General features: G+C 37.8%; 1 protein-coding gene across 1 annotated transcript in view; it reads left to right on the top strand.

Moving 5' to 3' along the window:
• HYCC1 (hyccin PI4KA lipid kinase complex subunit 1) overlaps window positions 1–20,881 on the top strand; it is a 44,284-nt gene extending 23,403 nt beyond the window's left edge. Inside the window, exons 4-11 of the mRNA XM_058036482.1 lie at window positions 742–921; window positions 3,573–3,653; window positions 4,192–4,307; window positions 4,631–4,726; window positions 6,364–6,480; window positions 7,205–7,292; window positions 7,783–7,942; window positions 15,297–20,881. Of these exons, the coding sequence (XP_057892465.1) occupies window positions 742–921; window positions 3,573–3,653; window positions 4,192–4,307; window positions 4,631–4,726; window positions 6,364–6,480; window positions 7,205–7,292; window positions 7,783–7,942; window positions 15,297–15,853 (1,395 nt within the window). The 3' untranslated portion in view covers window positions 15,854–20,881. The remainder of the gene's footprint in view (window positions 1–741; window positions 922–3,572; window positions 3,654–4,191; window positions 4,308–4,630; window positions 4,727–6,363; window positions 6,481–7,204; window positions 7,293–7,782; window positions 7,943–15,296) is intronic.
• The last annotated feature ends 404 nt before the right edge of the window (window positions 20,882–21,285 follow it).

Raw genomic sequence — 21,285 nt, 5'->3', positions numbered from 1 at the left:
TTTCATCCTTATATCAGAGGTAGGTGGTAGCAAAAGAAGGCACATTAAATCCAGGAACACAGGCAGGCTGATAACTTCATTGTTTTAAAATCTTTTTTTAACTTGATCTAGCTCAGTGTATTACTTCCAGTTCAGTGTTTTACATCCATTTGTATCAGCTTAACAAATTTGATTCTAAAATTACTCCTGAGGCTTCCAATTTCTGTCTTAAGTGTATAAATACATTGAAGCTTCTAGAAGCTTATGAGAGTGAGGAAATAAACTTATTCTATTGTGTACTAAGTTTTTGTAATACTTAGAATATAAGTGTCATACAGCTCTTCTCACTAGGTGGGTAAAGCTTCTAGCTTCATTTTGTGTATGCTTTTGGAGTTGTAGAATAACAAGACCTTTGTTCAGGTACTTTGCCTGTATATTAGAGATACTGAGAAGTATGAGGGATGTGATAACTATCCTCTATTTTTTTGCCTTTGAGGCTGGAGGAAATGAGCCAAAACCAAGGCAAAGCAGCCATTGGAATTTTTTATTCATGTAGGATGAATGACGCTACTTTCATCATACAAAAGTATGTTATAGGCATGAAAGTGCGTAAGGTGACTTGAGCAGTTACTGTATCAGTCATGCCCTGATAACTAAAATGCCATTTTTATCAGTTTACAGTTTTGGCTAAAGGGTTGTTCCAGACAAAGTTGCAGATTTTTGTAATGTTTTATTCATTCATGATTGTGCCTTGTGTTTCAGCTTCTGGAGCCAGTTTGCCACCAGCTCTTTGAGTTCTACCGCAGCGGTGAGGAGCAATTGCTGCGCTTTACGCTGCAGTTCCTGCCAGAATTGATGTGGTGCTATCTTGCTGTCTCAGCCAGCAGGGATTTGCAGAGCAGTGGATGCATAGAGGCTCTTCTCCTAGGAGTTTATAACTTGGTTTGTATTTCAACATTTTGTTTTGGAATTAAAATGATTATTTCAGTCCCAACTCTTCAAATTGGTGTCTGTCAGAAATTACAACATGAACTTTCATTCTTTGGTCAATATTTTCTCTGCTCTTTCTGTGGTTCTTGAATTTTTTTGTTACTTATTTCTTGTGATTGAACTCACATTCTGCTTGAGGACTTTGAGGCACTGCTTTGGAAATTGTTGCCTGTATTTTGACTATCTGGACTAAAACCACAAAAAAAAATTACTTTCAACTAATACTTGACAGTTCCTCTATCTGTGCTTTGAAGAACAGAATTAATAAGGAACCCTTAAAAACACCGTATTTTAGTCTTTTCATGGCTATTTTGAAATACTTAGTGGTTTTTAATATCTGTTGGGATTCTTGTCTGTGTAGTTTGTTCTGGTTGTTTTAGGAAGGCTTTTTATGAAGCAAAATAGTGATGTCAAGTCTCTTCATCTGAAAATCTGGAGAAGGCAGCTGGTATCCATCTCCTAGAAATAATCATAGGTGTCTTCACCAAGCAAATGGAAATATCTTTTTCACCCAGGAGTCTAATTTAAGAGACCCGAGCCCTTATGTTCCACTCCTCCCGAGGCAGAGTACAAGCTTCCTGCCTTTTCTGTATGCTTAGTTGTATCTGACAAGAAGAACATTCCTGAAAAGCATTTGCTCTTATCTTCTGCCTTAAGGCAATTCACTCCTTTCTATCCATGAAGAAGTAATTTAGGGTGGTTCATGGATGTGGCTGTAATCACTTGTTTTTCTCCCAGAAGAGATTACATTTAAGTTAAGCTTGAAACCAGTCTGGTAACATCCTCTCTTAGCTGTGAAGAGTTTCTTTCTCAATTAGTAACTTGGCTTTCCATCTCCAGCTGCCTGGGGTCATAAGAATTTCACAGCAAGCTTCTCTAGGGAGCTGTAGATCAGCATGACTTGGGGAACTTTTTTCCCTGTTTTGCTTCAAGACATAAGGAATGCTTATGGTAAAGCAGCGCTTTGTACTCATGCTGACTTCTTCCCTGCTGTTGCATAAAATTTATAACTGGAACAATCAAGATGGTATTGTTCTTTAATGTACAGGTTAAAAAGGTAGTAGGTGACCTGCTTAGATACTTACTTTCTCTTTAACCAACAACTTTATGTATTCAAAACCAAGAGGAAATATGAAGCCTAATATAAAAGTAATTCCAACGTAAATAGGTAGAGTGGACTCTTGGAAACTTAACATGTTCAGTAGGAGTCCTGCAGTTTCTTACTGAAGGAAAATGAAAAATGAAAAATTTTGCTCAGAATAATTTTAAATTGGCTGCATTATGAGGGGTGTGGAATTATTGTTGAGGGCTTGAGACATGAGATCATGAACTGGATTGTTCTACATTCAGCTTAGGGATGTACAGTGGTAGTGCATGCAGTTGACATCTTTTGCTTTCCTAGCTGTAGTTATCAGAGTGGTTTTTTAATACACTTCATATACTTCAATACACATCATACACTACAAATACATCTTGAAATCTACTCCTGAAACTTAATTAAAAATCTGATTATAATGAAGAATACAGATATTAATATTTTTAGAATTTAAAAGTTTGGATGTAGCCATTTTCTTTCCCTTTCTCCTAAATATTGAGGAACATGTTTTCCACATTTATTCAGGAGCAATATTAAAAATTAAAGTATCAGTGGTTTATGTGGAGAGTGGAGAATCTGTGCAGCTTTTCAGAAGGAGCAGCTCTGTGTGCCCTTTTGATCCTTTTCAGTCTTCCTTTACTGCTTCGTCTTTTATTTTAAGGCAGGAGTTTTAATAATTACTATGTGAAGTTAGACCTTCAGCCTTCCAACACATGGGTGTTAGGAGACACTGAAACTTGTCTCTAATTATTACTTCTGGGTATATGAAATCAGCTGCTGAAATTTAGAAAAGAGGGAAATAAAATCTAGTGTATGGTGTTTGTTTTGGTCAAGTCTGCTTTGGATTTTTAACATTTTTTTTATTGGAAATACTCCAGTGCTCTTCTGTGGTACAAAACCACATCTTGTTTTGCCTTACTCATTAGTCTTCTGTTAGCTTACAGGAGCAAGAAGTCTGCCAGCTACTGCTGTGGTGGTATCTTTTGGGAAGGTAGCTTCTCTAAAGCTTTGCATCCATGCTTCTTTTAATTCCTTAGAGTCAATTATCAGACTTGGGCTTTTGCAAGTGCTGTGGTCTGCTGCTGTCAAACCTTATGAGGCTGCAGTCATTCCAGAGCTGTAATGTTTCCAAAACAAATTACTTGTTGAGTGCTTACTTGATGGTTAATAGTTTTCAGAACAGAATTATTGATTGTTAACCTTCACAATTAGCAAACAGTGTGTAATTAAAAAAATATAATGTTGTTTTAAACATGATGTTTCCTCTTAGTGTTTTTAATGTGGGTTATGTATGCAAATGGATGTGCCCTCGGCTAAGTTATTTGAAGAGTTTTCATAAACAAACAAAATGTGCTGTGGTAGAAAGCAAATAGAGAGATAATTTCTAGCTTGCAGCTTGGATTGTTATAGTATCCCTATCAGTCCCTATAATAAATAGTTTTTAACACTTTAGGATGTCTGTTTTCTTTAGTACAGTGTAACCATTTGTATCTTCTGTCTTTTTCAGGAGATAGTTGACAAAGAGGGACATAACAAAGTGCTGAGTTTCACAATTCCATCTTTGTCCAAACCTTCTGTCTATCATGAAGTAAGTGACAGCTACAAAGTGAAGTTCCTGATGGATAAGGGCAGTGTTACCATGATTGTCAGGGGTCTTTGCCAGTCAAATACCTCCCAAGGCTGCAGGCATCTCAGGGGCCAGAACCTGGAGAGCATGGAGTTCAAACCAATGAGAGCATGCAGACTGGGACTTTCAAATGCCCAAATGCTTTGGGGGCCTGTTTGTTAAGAACAAAAGTGAAAAGCAGTTTTAACATGTTGTATGATGACATAGGAACATACTTCTGAGATTTCTGAGTGCTGCTAACTGGTATCTGAGGCCTTTAAAAGGTGGAATAGTCATAATTGCATAATACCCATGCAGCAACTATGTATTTTTTTTTCTTTTCTGAAGCCATGTGCCTTATTTGGTGTAAAATGAACAGATAACATCTAAACAGTCAGATAACATTAAGCCTGTTGAAAATTCATATATAAATATGGTGATGCTTATTGTTATCTATTTCCACTTGCATTATAGAAGGATTTGAGGTGGACATGTTCTGAATGACCCTTTTTTCCTTCAGCCTTCCAGCATTGGCTCCATGGCTCTCACTGAAGGAGCTCTGTCACAGCACGGTTTGTCCAGGGTTGTGTACAGTGGACCTCATCCTCAGAGGGAGATGCTGACAGCCCAGAACAGGTGAAATTGTATCATGGGATTTTGCTTGAGAGTCCCTAATAGATCTGAGCTTCTAATTTTTAGTGTAGTTGCTGACTGAAGGGGGATAGGTGTATGTTGTGTTTTGTCATGTGGTTTTTTCTTTTAAACACGTGTAAATGCAGATGCAGAAAGATCATCAGGGCATATTACTTCATGGAGGGGAAAAGCTTACTCAGCTGTTGATTAAATTGAAATACAATGCCAAATCTGTTCAAATAATTCTTAAAAATTTCCCTGTACATTTGTTTTCTTTTAAAAAACAAAGTTGGTAATGGAATTGCAATGTTTCTTTCAAATCCCAGGTTTGAAGTGCTGACTTTCCTTCTGCTCTGTTACAATGCTGCCTTAAGCTACATGCCTGCAATGTCTCTTCAGTCATTGTGTCAAATTTCCTCAAGGTAATTTCTGTAGGTTGTTTACTGTTGAAATGCCATTACTAAATTGAAGTGCAGTCAGTATGGACTTTTTTCTCAAAAACAAGCTTTGAGTTCCCAAAGGTCGCTTTTAAACTTGACTTCTTCTCGTAGCTGTTTACAGCTGCAATATTTACTTTTAATTTATCTTTTATAGAACTTTGGGTTGAGATCTCAAAATGGGAAACAATAACCTGGCTTATATGCAGGTTAAGCTTCTCTTTTAAGAGGAGAAGTAAAAGGCAACTGTTTGTTTTTAACAACAGTAACTGTAGTTGTGTTAACTAAAGAAAAACAAGAAGTGTCTTTTAGAAGTGTGGTGTATTTTGCATTGCAGGTTTAAATAAATTCGGGCTGTGCAGGTTTAAACTTGTAATTATAGTAGGTTGAAACTAGGCACACATTCATTTTTATGGATACATTGAGCATTTCCAAAACCAGCTGTTGCTTCAAAAAACCAAAATAACAATGCCAACATGCCCCTCCTGACCTCAAAACAAAACCTACCTCAGCTTTAATTAGAGTGTCTATTTTTTTTATCAATATCATTTTTCAAAGAAGAGAAATGGATAGTAAACATGTTTGTCTCTGGATTTTCACAAGTGGACTGTATGTTAAGGGAAAAATTAGAATGCTTTCCTTAACCCAGGAAACTCAAGAGACCAAGAAGTCACCCTCAGCAGCTTTTTTGTAGCCTAGTTCCTAGGCTTCCCTCATAACTAAAGCATGATAATGGATGCTGTAAGATTTCCTCTTTAAAGGAGGCAGGAGACTTCGGAGTTTGAAGCACTTGGCAATATTTACCAGAGTAATTACAAGATCTGTGTTAGATAAACTGCTTTAATGTATGAGGTAAAAATACTTAAAAGCTAAGGATTGTGGAAAGGAGACTGATGTTGCTTATTCTGCTTGATTGGGTTCTGATTGTATGTGGAATAAATAATTTTTAAAGCATCCAAAAAAACCCCAAGCAAGTTACCAGTAGGTACAAACAAGTCTTTCTACTTCAAAATGTTCAGTGTCTGGATCCTGAATTATTTAATGCTATACAATTTAACTTCTTCATTTTTCTTCATTCCTGACTGGTTTTGTCATTCATCTGCTTACTGAAAATCTTACCCTGACAGCAATTTAGAATAGACAGCATGTTAGAGTACTGGGAATATTTGTCAGAAGCCCTGAATATCTTTCAGTGTTCTGTTTGGATGTGGTGGAATCTATATTCTGCTATTTGGATATATAGAATAACTCCTTTAATTGGTTTGAGCAATGGGGAATTTAGGGGTTTTCTTTAGGCTCTACAATTAATGTGTTTTCTTCTAGTAAGTCTAATTCAATTTTTATCACTTTCTTAAATTAAAATATGAATTGTAAATATGAAAACTACAGCACAAAATATTTTGTGTTGATCTCAAGTTGTAAATCCAGATTTTTTGCATCTGGGCAGTTACTAAGTCTCTCTTCATAAGCATGTTACCTTACTCAGATGTCATTCTTGCATTTTTAGAAGAAGTAACTCAAGGCTTCTAAAAACTGATCAGTACTGGTGAAGTGTTGCAAGTCTATAACCTACAAGGGTGGTTCCCCATTATTTACCAATGACAAATGTATGATTTCTTCAGAATTTGTGTCTGTGGATATCCTCGCCAACAAGTGAGAAAGTACAAGGGAGTCAACAGTAGGATTCCAGTTTCATCTGAATTCATGGTCCAAATGCTAACAGGGATCTATTATGCCTTGTAAGTTGTTTTTTTTCTAATATGCAAACAAAATGCCAGCCTAATTTGTGTACTTGTTCAGACACACTACCTTGGAGGCATTTCATTTTCTATGAGCACATGTTGTATGAAGCAATAAGGGGTCCTTGGGAAGAGACAGTTCTCCAAGCAGTTGATGAAGTTACCTGTGCCATAGTGGGGAAAGAGGACTGGAGCAGGACTTGATATGTGTAACTGCTGATGGGAAGAAAATACTGTAAAAACTCTTTTCCAGCCATTGTCTGCTGTTCACATTTTTGCATGGTTAGTTTTGACATCAGTCTAGTTAAGAAAAAGAGGTTATATTTTTTTGTCTGAAATGCTGGTGTCATCTACCATTAGAAAGTCATGTTAATGTGTGAAGCTTAGTAACTGAAATAATTGGAGACTAGTAATACAGGAATGCTCCAAAGATGGAGTAATATTAAAAAATCTTGATTGTATTTCAGAATGTTTTGTGAGTAGCTGATCAAGAGCTAATGATACAATTTTTAAACTGCTTGGGGTGGCCAATGAAAATACAACTTTGTCTCTATAGATGCTACTTCAAAGTTCTCTAATTAGCAGTCTTACTGCTAACAAACAAAAGTAGATCCAGTTTTCTAAACTGAATCTCAAGGAACACCAGAGCTGTGAAGGTTAGGTGACCAAGAAGGTTCATCTTTTGACATGATGCTTATTATTCCATATACTTTTACCTTTACAGTTATAATGGAGAATGGGATCTGGCTCGAAAAGCAATGGATGATGTTTTGTATAGAGCACAGCTTGAGCTGTATCCAGAACCTCTGCTGGTAGGTATTTTATTTTCTACTCAATACTTTGTGGAGTAGAATTTTTAGCCTGGGAAATCCTTGCTGTGAGCATGCATGATACAAGATGATAGCAGGAACCTGAAGCTGAGTGTGTGCTTGTGCAAACAGCTCAGTCTGTAGGTGCACACACTACACAGGGCTTTCACTGCCCTCAGTCGTGGTGTCACGCTTCCTTGTGGCCAAGCTGTTTCCAGCAGAGCACTTTTGAGACTTCAGAACTAAGCTAATGGTGCAGCAGAAGGAATAGCCACATCTTGAAACTGGAAACTTAAAGAAAGTGGCAAGTAGAAGTTCTGAGAGCTAATTGCAGCCAGCATTCTTTGTAGGCCGTGCAAAGAGGTGGTGTGCTTTTTGACCAGAAATTGGAATTGTACACAGTATTCTTCTTGAAATAGGAAGAATCCCTACAGAATTCTTCTAAACTTTATATCTTTGTGATAAGAACTTAAGTGCATCTCTTCTGTTCTAGGTTGCTAATGCAATAAAAGCTTCATTGCCTCAGGGTGCCATGAAATCTAGTAAAGAAGGTACAAGATGCATTCAGGTTGAGATAACACCTACTTCATCCAGAATATCAAGGAATGCTGTGACTAGCATGTCTATAAGAGGGCATAGATGGAAAAGGCGTGGTAAGAAACACATTTTGCAATGAATTCTTAGCTTTTTCCATGTTTTAAAAATAATATTGAGAATTTTATTATTTCATATATTTATTGCTTATAGGCAAGCAGCAATTTGGAGGTTATTATTTTCTTGAGTGGTGAATGAGAATCTCAACGCAGTTCAGATGAAGTATATTATTTATTTCCTTAACCATGTTTTTAAAAAAACGCACCACACACAAACCCTTTTTTTTTTAAAGGGAGGTGTACACAGTTAGTGCTTCCTCTGAAAATTATGTTCCTGCTTTCTTCTGAAAACTAATTTCTAGTACCTGAAGCAGAAGAAATATTTAAGGACTTTACCACAGAACCTCATCTGTCCTAAAGTACTTAAATGAAAATTGGATTTAAGGATAGAGGGGTAAACTGCTATGTTTTGGTGTTCTGGTTTAAGCCCACACAACAAGTAAGCCCCATACAGCTGCTTACACACTCCCTACAGTGGGATGGAAGAGAGAACTGGAAGAGTAAAAGTGAGAAATCTTGTTGAAATAAAGCCAGTTAATGAGATACAGCAAAAGCTGTGCCTGCAAGCAAAGCAAAGCAGGGAATTCATTCAGCACTTCCCATGGGCAGGCAGGAGTTCAGCCATGCCCAGGAAAGCAGAGCTCCGTCATATGTAACAGTTATTTGGGAGGGCAAACAGCAAATAACTCTCCCTGTTCCTTCTTCTTGTCCCAGCTGTGTGTACTGAGTGTGGTGTTACATGGTCTGGGATAGCCCCTGTCCCAGCTGTGTCCCCTCCCAGCTCTTTGTGCACCCCCAGCCTGCTCACTGGTGGGGTGGGCTGAGGAGCAGAAAAGGCCTTGGCTCTGTGCAAGCAGTGCTCAGCAGTAACAAAAATACCCCTGTCTCTACAAAATACCAACATCATTTCCACCCCAAACCCAAAACATAGCCCCGTGCCAGCTGCTGTGAAGAAAATTGTCTCTGTTCTAGCCAAAGCCTGTAGATTTGGGCAGACTAGTTTAAGGGTTTCCACAAAGCAGAACACAAGTCTGGGATAAAAAGTAGGAAAAATTGATGCCAAATGTACTGCAGAAGTAGCAGTACCAGCAAGAGATTCTGTGAGTCTAAATGTTATATTCCTTCACCTTTGCCATGTTCAGATGAGGAAAGAGCCACTGGACCAGCAATCAGAATTGGCAGTTTTTCTGTTGGGATTGTAATCTTGGCTGTAAACAGGCTAAGAGCAGGAGTGTAGGGTAGAGTGCTTTTCTAATAGGTTCACTGAAGATTTTGTAGTACCATTAAAATTTCTGTAGGATGTTACTAAGTGAGTTTTTGTAGTACATGGACAGTTAGAAAAATTTTGCTAAGTTACTTGTCATAAATTGGCCAAGAGGTAATTCAGGTAAGTGTTGAGAAACACTTAATGGTAGAACACATTTGTGGTTCTAGTACCAATAGTGAGCTGCCAGAGAGGGTGAAGGACAGAGAAGAAAGGTGAAACAACCAAATTTCATTTCAGTTGATTAAAAACTACTTAAAACCATCAGACAAACCCGAGGAGCAAAACATTAGTGTCTTTAGTGAAATGGAGTAGCAAGTCATTACTGACATCTTAAGGCTGCTTTCTTTCTTCAGCCTTAAAGTTATTAAGCATGGATTATTGACCAGATGCAAGAAAACTGTATTATATCTTAGCTTTTAAGTGTACAAAAACCCTCTGAAGCCTGGCAATGTTGTTAGCTATTATTTTTGAGTGGTTTTGATGCTTGTTCAAATGAGATGGTGGAGAGTAATACAGATCAAGGATACTTAGTGCTAGGTCATCTAGAGAAATTGAAAGTGTGTTAAAATAAACATTCCCTTTGTGTTTACAGGACACTACAAGCGTCCAAAATGAGTATTGGATATATCCGTATAAGAATGCAAAGTTTTCAGCAAATACAGAAATAGAGAAGTTTCTACAGTTATTGCCTCCTTGCAGGGAGTCTGGCTTGGTGAAGTTCAAGGAAAAAAGTGTGTGACAGGTGTGCCCTGCAGCAGATAACAGTAAGGTGAAAGGGAAATGAAAGTACCAGTTGAACTCAGAAGTGGAGTGGAATGCTATGTTTTATGAGAGTCTTATAAAGTAGGACAAATTGAGAGAAACAGCAATAATCTAGTGAGTGCAATCCAAGCAAGGAGTGAGTAGTCAGTATTCAGAGATAAAGACTGAAAAATTAAGGACTTTTTCAAAACAGCTCATGCCAACATTTTGTTTGGGTTTCTGTGAAAATGTTGGATTTGTCTCAACAGTACAGGATTTAATGAAGAGGAAGAAAATCACACAGTGTAAGGTGGGTTGGAGTGGAATACATGGCAGGTTGTGGGAGTAATTGTAAATTTGAAGGCTATGCAAAGACTAGGCTGATTAAGAGTCCAAAGCTGAACCTGTGGTATCTAGCTAAGTGACTGCCAGTTGTGTTATTTTAAATGGCAAATATTCCATACATAAATCACTTTGGCTAATCTCCTCAAAATTCTCATTATAAAACCTTAACAAACCTTTTGTATGTGACTTGGACAGCCTTTTTAAAGCAGGAGTGGATGGTCTCCCATTTTCAAAATTCTTACTAAACTAATTCAGTGCCACACAGCTCCTGAGGACAGAAAGATATGAAATACCTCTTCACAATTGGCATGCAGAAAGAATAACAAGTTTTGTGCTTAGACATGCTTGTTCAAATTAAAATGAATATTGGAATTGGTAGAAATTAGATGATAAACCTCATACGTCTTGACCATTATTCTCTCTCTCTCTCTCACACATAGTGTAAGAGGAAAAATAGTATTTGGGGGGTTATTTTTATTTTCATTATAATAAAAATTAGTGTAAATGGATGTGGAAGTCAGAGGAGACAGCTGAGAGGTATTTGATGTTACACATTACATAGACTGATGAAGCAAATTATCTCTTGGGGAAGCAAGGGCAGCAACTTTCAGTCACTACTTATGTGTGTAAAATAAAATAGAAGAACCCCAGTGAATCACATATCCAGCTGAGAAGCATGGGCTTTATTTTCTTTATGTTTGAAACAATGTTTGAAACAATTCATTTTATCATAGAAGTTTTCAGACATTAGATCTTGCTAGCCTTTGCTCAAACTCTAGATTGAAGTCAGTTTTGAATAAAGGTTGACTTAACATTGAATCTTCTTCTAATTTGTTCATTAGGAGCAGTTACTTAGAAGGACTTTTAAAATTCAATTAGTAATTCAGTTAGTAAATTAAATTAGTAATCTGTGAATTTGGACTTCACAGATAGGTACTTTAGAGGTTCTAAATATGAGGTTGGTTTGCAAAACAGATCCATCTAATCACAAATTGGTATTGTTTATTGAGTGAGCTGATAGTAGCTACTACTTAGCAATAAATTATTTAGTACTGTTGGATTAGATTGCCTGCATATTATCACACCTGGAGGGGAGCATTAGCTCATGTATGTAGAGGTGTGTGTAATCAGAAATACTCTGATGTAACAGACTGAGAAGAGCTGACCAGATGTTGGTAAGACACGTAACACAAGAAAAAAGACATCAACTACCAAGGAGGGACAGAGTGTTACTTTTTTCTTTGCTGCAAAAATTGCCTTTTATGTAGTACACAAGGTTTAGAAGTACTAGTCTTTGAATTTTCTTACTCTTTTAGCAGTATTAATTCCTGAAATAATTGTAACTTACAAGAATCTGAAGTTAATGCTAATCTTAGAGTATAAGCCTGGTCCTTTTATGACAAATTAAATATGCTAACACAGTTGTGCAGGACATGCAGCTTGAGCTTGTGGGGGTTAAAATTGAATTGCATTTTGAATGGTCAGTTTGCCTGTGCAGTCTGAGGTAAATTATCTAGGCAATTGTAATAAGGTAGATTATAGTTTTGAATTAAGTTTTAGCAATTAGTAAACATGAAATGCATTTATCAGAGTTGGTTGTACTACTCAAAGCATTCAGAAATGTGACACCAAATACATTTTCCTTCAACTGCTGTGGTATGTCTATGTTAACAATCAAACTGATGTAATTATTCATTTTCATCAGTTCTACACTGCTCAGCAGTGTCCTTGGTTTTCTCTTTTGTTACATTACCTGGTGCACTGGGCATTAATAGCTCTCTCTCAAAGGCTAGATCCCCAGAGCTGTCCAGCTTGAAAGCAGTATTATCTTCACCACCAAGCACCATGAAGCTGAAGGTTTGGGGGTCCTTAAAAGCTGTAAAATAAGGAGGGTGTGCTGCTATGGAGGGTGTGGATGGTGTACTCTTATCCCTGCCCCAAGCCTGTAGCTGCTATGGTAGGCAGTGCTAATGGGAGTTGAGAGACCCCATATCCCATTTTTTCCATTAGTTTCCTCCTGTAGTCAGTTAAATTCAGAGATAGGTATATTTCCTTTAGACATAATTATAATGAGTAAAGCTCTTAACTTTTTGGGGTTTTTTTTCCCTCAGTTCATTGTAGTAATGGTTACTCAGCTGTGGGAATACAGCACTATTGGGTGAAGTGCTGATATCACAGCTGGATGTTACATTTAGAAGTGCACACCACCAAATAACCATAACTGGGTAATGCTTTTATACAGAATCTTTTACCCCAAAAAAAAAAAATCTTCCCCTGTTTTTCTGATTCCTGCTCTGTACTTTGAGTCTTCTTTCTTTGCAGCTGGATATTTAGTGCTTTCTGACAGTTAAGCTCTGTTCTGTCCTTTTCTCTCTCTGGGGCAGCAGGAGGGACTTTCAGATTGCCATTGGAGAGGCACAAGTTCCTCACTCCAGTGAAATTACAGCACTAAGGCCAGTCAGAGCATTGGTCTTCTTTCTGTTTCTGTGTTTTTAGGAAAAAAAAAGGGCTATACTTGGTGGTGCTTTCATTATCACAATTGTTTATTTGTTGTTATTACTATTGCAGCTCATGGAGCTTTTTGCCACTTTTGCTGCTGGAAGTAGAAGACTTTTGCAGAAAGTGCTGTTATAAGTCAATGGTTCTAGTTTTGTCCAAATATCAGGAATTCAGTGAGGAATAGCATCAGTTATTAATACCATTTCCTTTGTGTGGTGCAGCTTGTTAAATAGATACTTTGTTTGATCGTTGATTAGTGAGAAAGACTTAGGATGATTAGATAGAATTTTCAGGTAAAATAAGGGATAGCTCTTACACCAGGAGACACTGATGTCCATCCCTGCCAGAATAACCATCTGGATCAGCTGTGATCAGTGCAGACAGCACAAATGGTAGTGAAAAGCTCAGTGCTGGAGCCACCTGACCTAGAAGTGCACAGTGCCTGCATGAGAGCCTTCATGGAGGGGACAGGAGAAAGAGGGGATCCTCTTGAATTAAAGAGCATTAGAGCTGCCACTGTGAGAAATCATCTCATTGTAAATTCCTCTGGTTTTGGACTTCATACTGTCAGTTCAGAGTGCTGCCAGCTCTGTCATGTGCAGCAGCAGACTGGCAGTATGGTCTGAGTGGTCCTTACTTAATCCTCTGGTCTGGAAGAGCTGCAATACAAATAAAATAGGGACTCACTTGAGATTCATTCTGAGCTGTGCTTTTAGTGCATTTTTAGTCTTGTCAAGTTCCTGTGCCACAGTGCTCTTCTCCACTAGTTTTTCTGGGGTATCCAGAAATACCTTTCCAGTTGAAAACAGTTTTTTGAAATGAAGGAAGAGAATGGATATCAGTGTGTTTGAGTTGACTTTGTTGTTTCACTCTTAGCTTTCAGGCTGACCAAGGTGCAGCATCATGACATTGCATGTGAAGATTTCCTAGTCTTGAATGATAATATATGAAGTTGATATGCCATTTCATTGTAAAAGTAACTTTGACTGTAGCATGGTGATATAGAGAATACAGTCATAAAAGGGAATTATGAACTGTTCTTTTGTTTCTGATAATGTGTTTCATGATCCTCAGAAATTTAAGTTTTGAAAGATCAAGCATGGGCCTTTCCAGTATGTGACTCAGGCCAATAACTGGAAGATTGAAGATTGCCATTTTAGAAATAAAGCAAAATTCCATACCTGCTAATGTTGCTAATTAACAAAAGGTTAATATGTGTACATCTGCTTTAATTTATAATGCTTAAGTCATCTGTATCTATTGGCTTTTGTTTCATGTTTTGTTTCAGACATTTTTTGTTTTTGTTTTTGTTTTTTTTTTTTCTTATCCATCTTTAATTCTAGAACAACCAGAGAATGGTAGTGATGCTACTGAATTGGGCAACTTTATCATACCTGAGATTAGTGTCACAAGTGTGGCTGGAGAGAGGACCGGGAATGGGGAAAAGAGCAGAGCTCTAGCAGAGAATGATGTTCAGCATTTACAGGGTGTACAGGAAACAGCTACAGAACCTAAAACTGACAGCAAAGGCCTGCCAGAAATCAGGAGGCAAAAATCTGTAAGAAAAATGATGGAGGATGGAATAAACTCATCTGGCAGAGTGCAGTTTTAGCAGAGCACTTGTAGCTGCACTGTAAGGTACCGCTGATGATTGAAAGGGTCACTGCTGCATGTTTCAAGAATTAAAGTATGCAGTTAATATATTTGCATGTGTAATAACACAGTTGCATGTATTGCACACAGCTTTGTCTGTGCCCACATACAATGATGACATACTTACAAGTAGATCTGGAGATCTGCTAGTTAATCTGGAGAAAATACACCCAGACTCAACATACCTTTGAGTTCATTAAGCATATTTATGAGAGTTTACAAAATCCAGTGATCAATGGTATGAAAAATCCATCAAAATGGATGTTAAAAGTATCTTGCTCTGGAACTCAGACGTCCCAAATTCTGCCTTTCACGGTATATCGCATATCTCATGTTGTGCTTGAGTTTCCAACTCTTACCACCAGACCTGTGATGCAGAACGTGACCTTTCAGTCCTAAAGCATTCTTGGGTTGCTAAACATGCAGGTGCCATAGGGTGTCCTGGGGCATTGATCACACACCTCTGTAATTGACAAGCTTTGCCAAATCCTGTAGTGGATCACTTGCTCAAAATAAGATTTACACTTCTGTTTTGTTCTGTATGGTACTTTCTAATCTCTAAGTTTCTAATTTCTTGCATGAATTAACAAGACTGCATTTTTTTTCCTTCAAAATCACAACAAAATGAGATTGGGGGCATGCCTTTTGATGTAATGTGACATTACTTGCTGTAACTCTATGTCCTAATGAACCTTAATTCCAAAATGTCATGGAATAGGTAAGCATTGTCTTCTCTGTTCTACGGCTTTGTGGCTTCATGCTTATAAATATCAAAATTAAACAATATGTAGAATCAATGAATGTGAGACAGTCAATTGCTAATTTTTTATTTCTGTTTCTATCATGCAGATAATTCTGACTTAGCAATTGAAGAAGAACTGATAGAAGTATCTGAAACCGATGAAGGGTTTTACTCTAGGGCTACTTCTGGAACAAGTCAGTCTGCCCTGTCTAACAGCAGCACCATGAGCAGCAAGAGCCTCTTAGGGAAGAGCCTACGAAGGTCTGGAGGAAGCAAATCTGGAGGAAAAGAAAAAGAAGGAGAAACCTGCAGAGAGCATTTGTCACGGAAACAAACTCAGAGAGCCATGAGTGAGAATCTAGAGCTTGTCTCTCTGAAGAGACTGACACTGACAACCAGTCAGTCCCTGCCTAAGCCTGGCAGCCATAGCCTGGCCAGAACGACCACCACTGTGTTTAGTAAATCCTTTGAACAGGTCAGTGGTGTCCCAGTTCCAAATAATCGTGGTGGTGTCTCTGGTACAGAGGCAAACAGGTATTCAGCTTGCAGTCTTCAGGAGGAAAAATTGATATATGGAACAGAAAGAACAGATCTTCCTATTTTAAGCAAACAACCTAATCAGCAGCGACCTCCCAGTATTAGCATAACTTTGTCAACAGATTGACATTAAATTGGCCAGTATAAAAATTAAATTACTGAGACTATATCCTGATATTGGTACATTAAGCTCTTAATATGCCATACGTTACTTCCTTAAGTCTCAAATCCAAGTAAATTCTTACTTGGCTCATGTTTGACAGTAATAGTGAATAGAAAACAGTTATAATTATTTTGAGTCAGCCTCTGATATCTTTACAGCTTCATGGAAAGTTTATACCTTTGCCAGCTGAACAAGTGTTAATTGGTTGGGTGTCACTTGCCAAGGTGTGTGGATTCTTACAGATGTACAATGTGGGAACAAATAGAGTGTCTCTCCCAGATTCTGCTTTTTGTCTTCCACTTGGCATAGGCAAAACTACAAGTACTTAGGGTTTTTTTAGAAGGAGTCTTGCAGTATTGTCATGCAATTTTGGAAGAGCATTGTAAGAACAGACATTGTCTTACATGTGAGCTGTGCTTACATGTAAATATAAACTAGAAGCATCACTTCATTGTTTGGTGTTCTGGTGGCTTTTGTATTGGTAGTTAGTACATGTAGCAATGTTCATACTTCTTTATGCCTGTATAAGTCCAATTTTAGATGCATTTTGGTTTATCTGTATGTCTTGAAACTGGGCCTAAAGTAATACAGTAGCAGAGCTTGTGGCTGGGAATTATTATCAATTGCTGTAGTAGTCACTCCTAAAAATTATGTGACAGACTCTTTCTTTAGGATCCTTAAATATCAGTTCCAAAACTACTCACTGAAAAGCCAGTCATCAGTATTTTTATTGTCTGTGGGGAAGAGATGTGCTTGTGTACCAATGTTATGTAGAAATATGAGCCCTTTGCACTGATGCAAGGAAATCAGGAGTGTGAATGTGCTTAATAGGAATCTCGTGCTTGAGAATAAGAGAATACTACCAAAGGATGTGTACTTCCAGTAACTTGCAAGCACAAATGGGAACTATAATGTAAATATTAGTAGCACTGTAATTCCTAAGGTTTTTTATAGCTATTATTTTTCTAGTTCGAAATTCTAAACCAGCAACCTATTCAAGGTTTTACCTAACCTTTAGCCTTCAGTGAGTTTGACAACAACTTTTATAATGTTAAGATTTTAATTTAAAATGGATATTAAAACTTCTTATGCAGAAATCTGAAGAAGCAGTTGCTGACAAAGCCACTCCAGTAGCAGTTATTAGCTGATGAACAGACAATTTATTATTATGAGTGGAGAAGTAGGATGAAGATCTAAGGCATAGTTGCTCCCAACTGTCCAGATTTCTGCAGCTCTTAATCCATTATTGTCAAGACCATTGTAAAACAACAAACACTAAAATTCTGGTAGACTTACCCATTTGCTTGGAGATAAGTATAGTTCTTGACTTAAACTGAAGCACAAGTAACTTTTAAACAGCTAATGTTATTCAGGTTTATAGCAATTAATAAGTTTATTAATTAATGAAAAGAGTAAGTTTTATAATTGTACTAATAAGATAACAGACTGGATTTGTACATTCCTGAGAATGCACCAAAGTATGCAGAATAGCCCCATCAGTCTGTAGCTGTTCATATTTACCCAAGAGCCTGAATTTAAAAGAGTATGCCACAATTTCTCATTCTGCATTTTGTTTTGTGACACCATTCTATTCTAGTAATGCAGTACTTCACCTTTTTACAGTGAAGTGTTTTCCTAATTTTACATGAAAACTTACATTCCTAATGGATCAACTACAAATTTGCCCTGTTTATTTTTTAATACTGACCAGTGAGAAAAACTGGTTCTTTGAGGTTGTTTTTGTAAATACTTTCTACAGCAGAAAATTTAGCCTCTTTTTTATAGGCTTTTCTGCAATACATATTAGGACATTTGTTACACACTAACTAATGCATGTGGCTGCTGGACATGCATAACCACCTGCAGCAGCTGATAGGGGTGTTAGCAGCTGATAGTTGGCATTGGTTGTCTCTACACAAAGTGAATGCAAAGCTCTTCCTTCCCTTCAGATTTGATCTAGATATTGCAAAGAAATAACCTGCAAAACTTACAGCAGTTTCCTAATCCACTTTTGCAGTGTAGGATCTAAAGAACACAGTAGTGCAGTAATTTAAATTGACATAAAACTAGAATAGATAAAATTGCAGTAGAAAAATATTTGCTGTTATGGTATTAGTTGCGAGGTAGTGTTGAGGGGCTAGAATTTTTGAGAATTCTGCTGGTTTTGCTTTGTTTCGTTTAATTAAAAATAGTTTGTTACCACCATGGTAGACACTCTTCCAAGCTGGGTGTTGGTATAAAAGATATTTTTTATACTGGGAAGATTTAGCTCTAAATAATTGGGATTTCAAATTAGGATCTAAAATGCCATAAAGTGTAGATATGTAACCAAATGTTTCCTGTACTCTTGGCTACAAGCCAAATGATGTTGAAATAAAGTTTGTTTTTCCTTTTATTTTATCCAGCTGGTCTGGCTTGAACCCAAGGCCTAGGCTCTTATTGGTACAACTGAAATAACATGAATCTTCATACTTTTTTGAGACAATGATAAAAGGAAAGGTTCTGGTACTAAAGACTGTTCTGTCCATAGATATGTAGCTTCTTACAAACACGTTTGTATTGGTCTCTGGAGTCACCCACCCAGTGAGGAGTGTGTTTTTGTAAGCTGACATCTCACCTTTGTACTGATTGAGTCTACAGAATTTCTTTCCTGAGTACCAAACCTTTGAGTTGTGCTTCTTTATTTTCTTAAAAATTGAAAGGTTAAAAAAAAAAAGCACAAGGGAGAGTGAGGCAGAATTATTTGTTGACCAAATATCCATGGTGCCGGATTAGGAGAGGGGTGGGAAGAGTGATGAGGGAAGTAGGGCAGGAAGCAGATATTTCTAAAATTGTCAAACTCTGGGGGTTTGAGCATTATCCAGTCACTTCAGACTGTCAGATGGAAAATCTTTGTTAAAGTAGATGTCTTCTAGCAGTGTAAAGGAAACCCATTAAGACACCACATATTACAATCTGCCCAGGAGTGGGTAGTTCTGATGAATACCTTCCAAACATGCACAGCTGCACCATTCTGCAGGGAAAATGTTATGTAGGAGTGAATCATCTCACATTGTAAAAGAGAAGTTGTTTCACTGCTGACGTTTATAACTGACCTTACTGTTCCAAATCAGAGGCCACTGTTTCCAAGGATGGCTTTGAACAGCAACACTTGCAGAACTCATTGAAGCTGAGAAGAATTATTTTTGTTGTGAGAATATGGACCATTTGTGCAAGAAGTGTATAGCCTCTAACCACTTGCTGTAGAGCTGCAGTGACTTTTTTGAATGGATTTAAATGTCTTGAATTGCCTTGATTACCTAACAAATTTGAAAGGTACATAAATAGAGCTATTTTAGCCACACTTCTCTCTAAGGTTTCCTATGAGAAATTCTAGAAATTTCTAATGTAATTGTCCAGTACCTTTTTGTTGGTCTTTGAGACTTACTGTGCTGTATATAGATGTATAATATATTGCCTTTTGTATTTGTATAATTCTACTTCTAAGACTAGATGTGCACATTTGGTATTCCCTGAAGTCTGTGGAACGTCTGCATCAGTCTATGGATGTATGTCTTTCACATGAGAACCTGAATTTAAGCAACTGCCACACTTTTATTCACTTTCTTCAGCTCATTATGTGACACTGTTTTAGAAACACAGTTTTTCACCTTTTTTGCAGTGAAGTGTTCTCTTGATTGTACATGAAGTCTTACATTCCTAATGTATAGGCTACAAGATTGTCTTTTTAGTGTTTAATAATTTTGGCAGTAAAATAAATTTGGTTTTTTTTGAAGTTGTATGTTTTTGTATTTGTACAGTAGAAAATTTTGCCTCTTTACAGACTTTGTTGAAATACACATTACATAGCTACATATTTGATCAGTTTTCATTCTACACATCCAGAAGTCATAGTAAGGTTGACTGCATTACTTTAAATATGCTGAATACCTATTTTATACAACATAGGGTCTGCAAATGCAGCCCTGTCAGGAGGGACACCATGGTGAGAAATGCTGATGGGTGAAGGGCGAGTCCAAGCAGAGTTGCAAATTGGCAGAAGCAGATGGTGATCCTGTCAGTGAAGCAGCATTACCTGGGCAGATTGGTGCTTTTGGTAGTGTGAATATTAACAGTGCTTTGATACACAGTCAATATCTGCACTGTGCCCAGGGTAGCTCTGGGGGCTGTTGTTGCTGGTAACAGCAGAAGCAAAGGTGGCAGTCAGTACCTTGGCATTTTTTGTCAGCAGCTCCTCTGCCCCACTCAGCTGCAGTGCCTTTTTTTCCCCTAGTCTTTCTGTTGCTGATGATCTCTCTGCTAAATCTTTTTTTTCCCTTGCCTTCCACCTTCCATATTCCACTTCATTTGGGCTTTGTCTTTCCTGACCCCACCTGTGCATGCTTGGATGGTGCATCTCCCCAGGTTGCCTGCTCTTGCTTCCATCTCTTGTGTGCTGCTTTTTCATGTCTAGTCAGGTGCTCCTGCTTCATGCTTCCATGCCTTCTGCCACCTCTGCTTGCTTTCTGTGTGTAGCCATAGACCATTCATTAACCTGGAAGAGATGGTTCTTGAAAATCCTCCAGCTCTCCTGGGCCTCTCTCTCCAGGATGGTCTCCCATGGCCATCTGCAGAGAAATTCCTGTGCAAGGCAAGCTCCTTTCTGTAGCTCCAGGGTTGTGATTCTACATTTAGTTCAGGCTTTTTTCCTTTGCCCCTACAAATGCAATCTCTAGTGCAATGCTGTAGAGAAATGTGGATGAAGGAAAGAGCTGTAGTGGAGGGCAGCAGTGGGAGATCTCACCGCATGGTTTCCTATTTTTTGGATGTCAGTGTTTAACCGTGTCTTTTGAAAGGACAAAACTCGATTTCCCATCCTTTAAATGGGTGAGAAGGGAAATCTGATTCCAAGCATTGGAGTAGGTGAAAGTTTTCCTTTGCAAAAGGTAGAAATTAGACTTGGTGCTGTGATTGTCCTGTAAGTGCGTAGGATTTGCAATTTCAGTGACAGTGAGTGAAAGGCAGTGCTTAAAATGGGCTCTTATGTTGTTTCAGGGTCGAATAGCTATTGATTAGTGAAAAACAATATGAATTTCAACACCTTTTCTCTTCCCAAAATGTGATACTCCAAAATACTGCCTGAATTTGCATGATGAGAACATAGCTGAGAGCCTGCTGGACAATTCACAGGGAAAGGGGTTTATGAAGGTATTACAGGCAATTAGTAACAAGTTACAGAAATTATATTTGTTCCTACAGACTTCACAGCTGGTTGCCTGCACTGAGCTTGTAATAGTTGTTTTTCATGTTTTATGTTAATCAGGCTCTGTATGAAAGATGACTTCGGTATGGGGGTTTTCTCCCAGCCCACAGCTGCCAGGTAATAAATACACCTGCTAATTCCAGGTAGTGGGAAG

This window comes from Melospiza georgiana, chromosome 1 (genome assembly GCF_028018845.1).
Source record: "Melospiza georgiana isolate bMelGeo1 chromosome 1, bMelGeo1.pri, whole genome shotgun sequence".
In the NCBI taxonomy this organism is placed as follows: Eukaryota; Metazoa; Chordata; class Aves; order Passeriformes; family Passerellidae; genus Melospiza; species Melospiza georgiana.
Note: the sequence above shows the minus strand (reverse complement) of the source record. Positions and strands in the feature narration are given on the sequence as shown.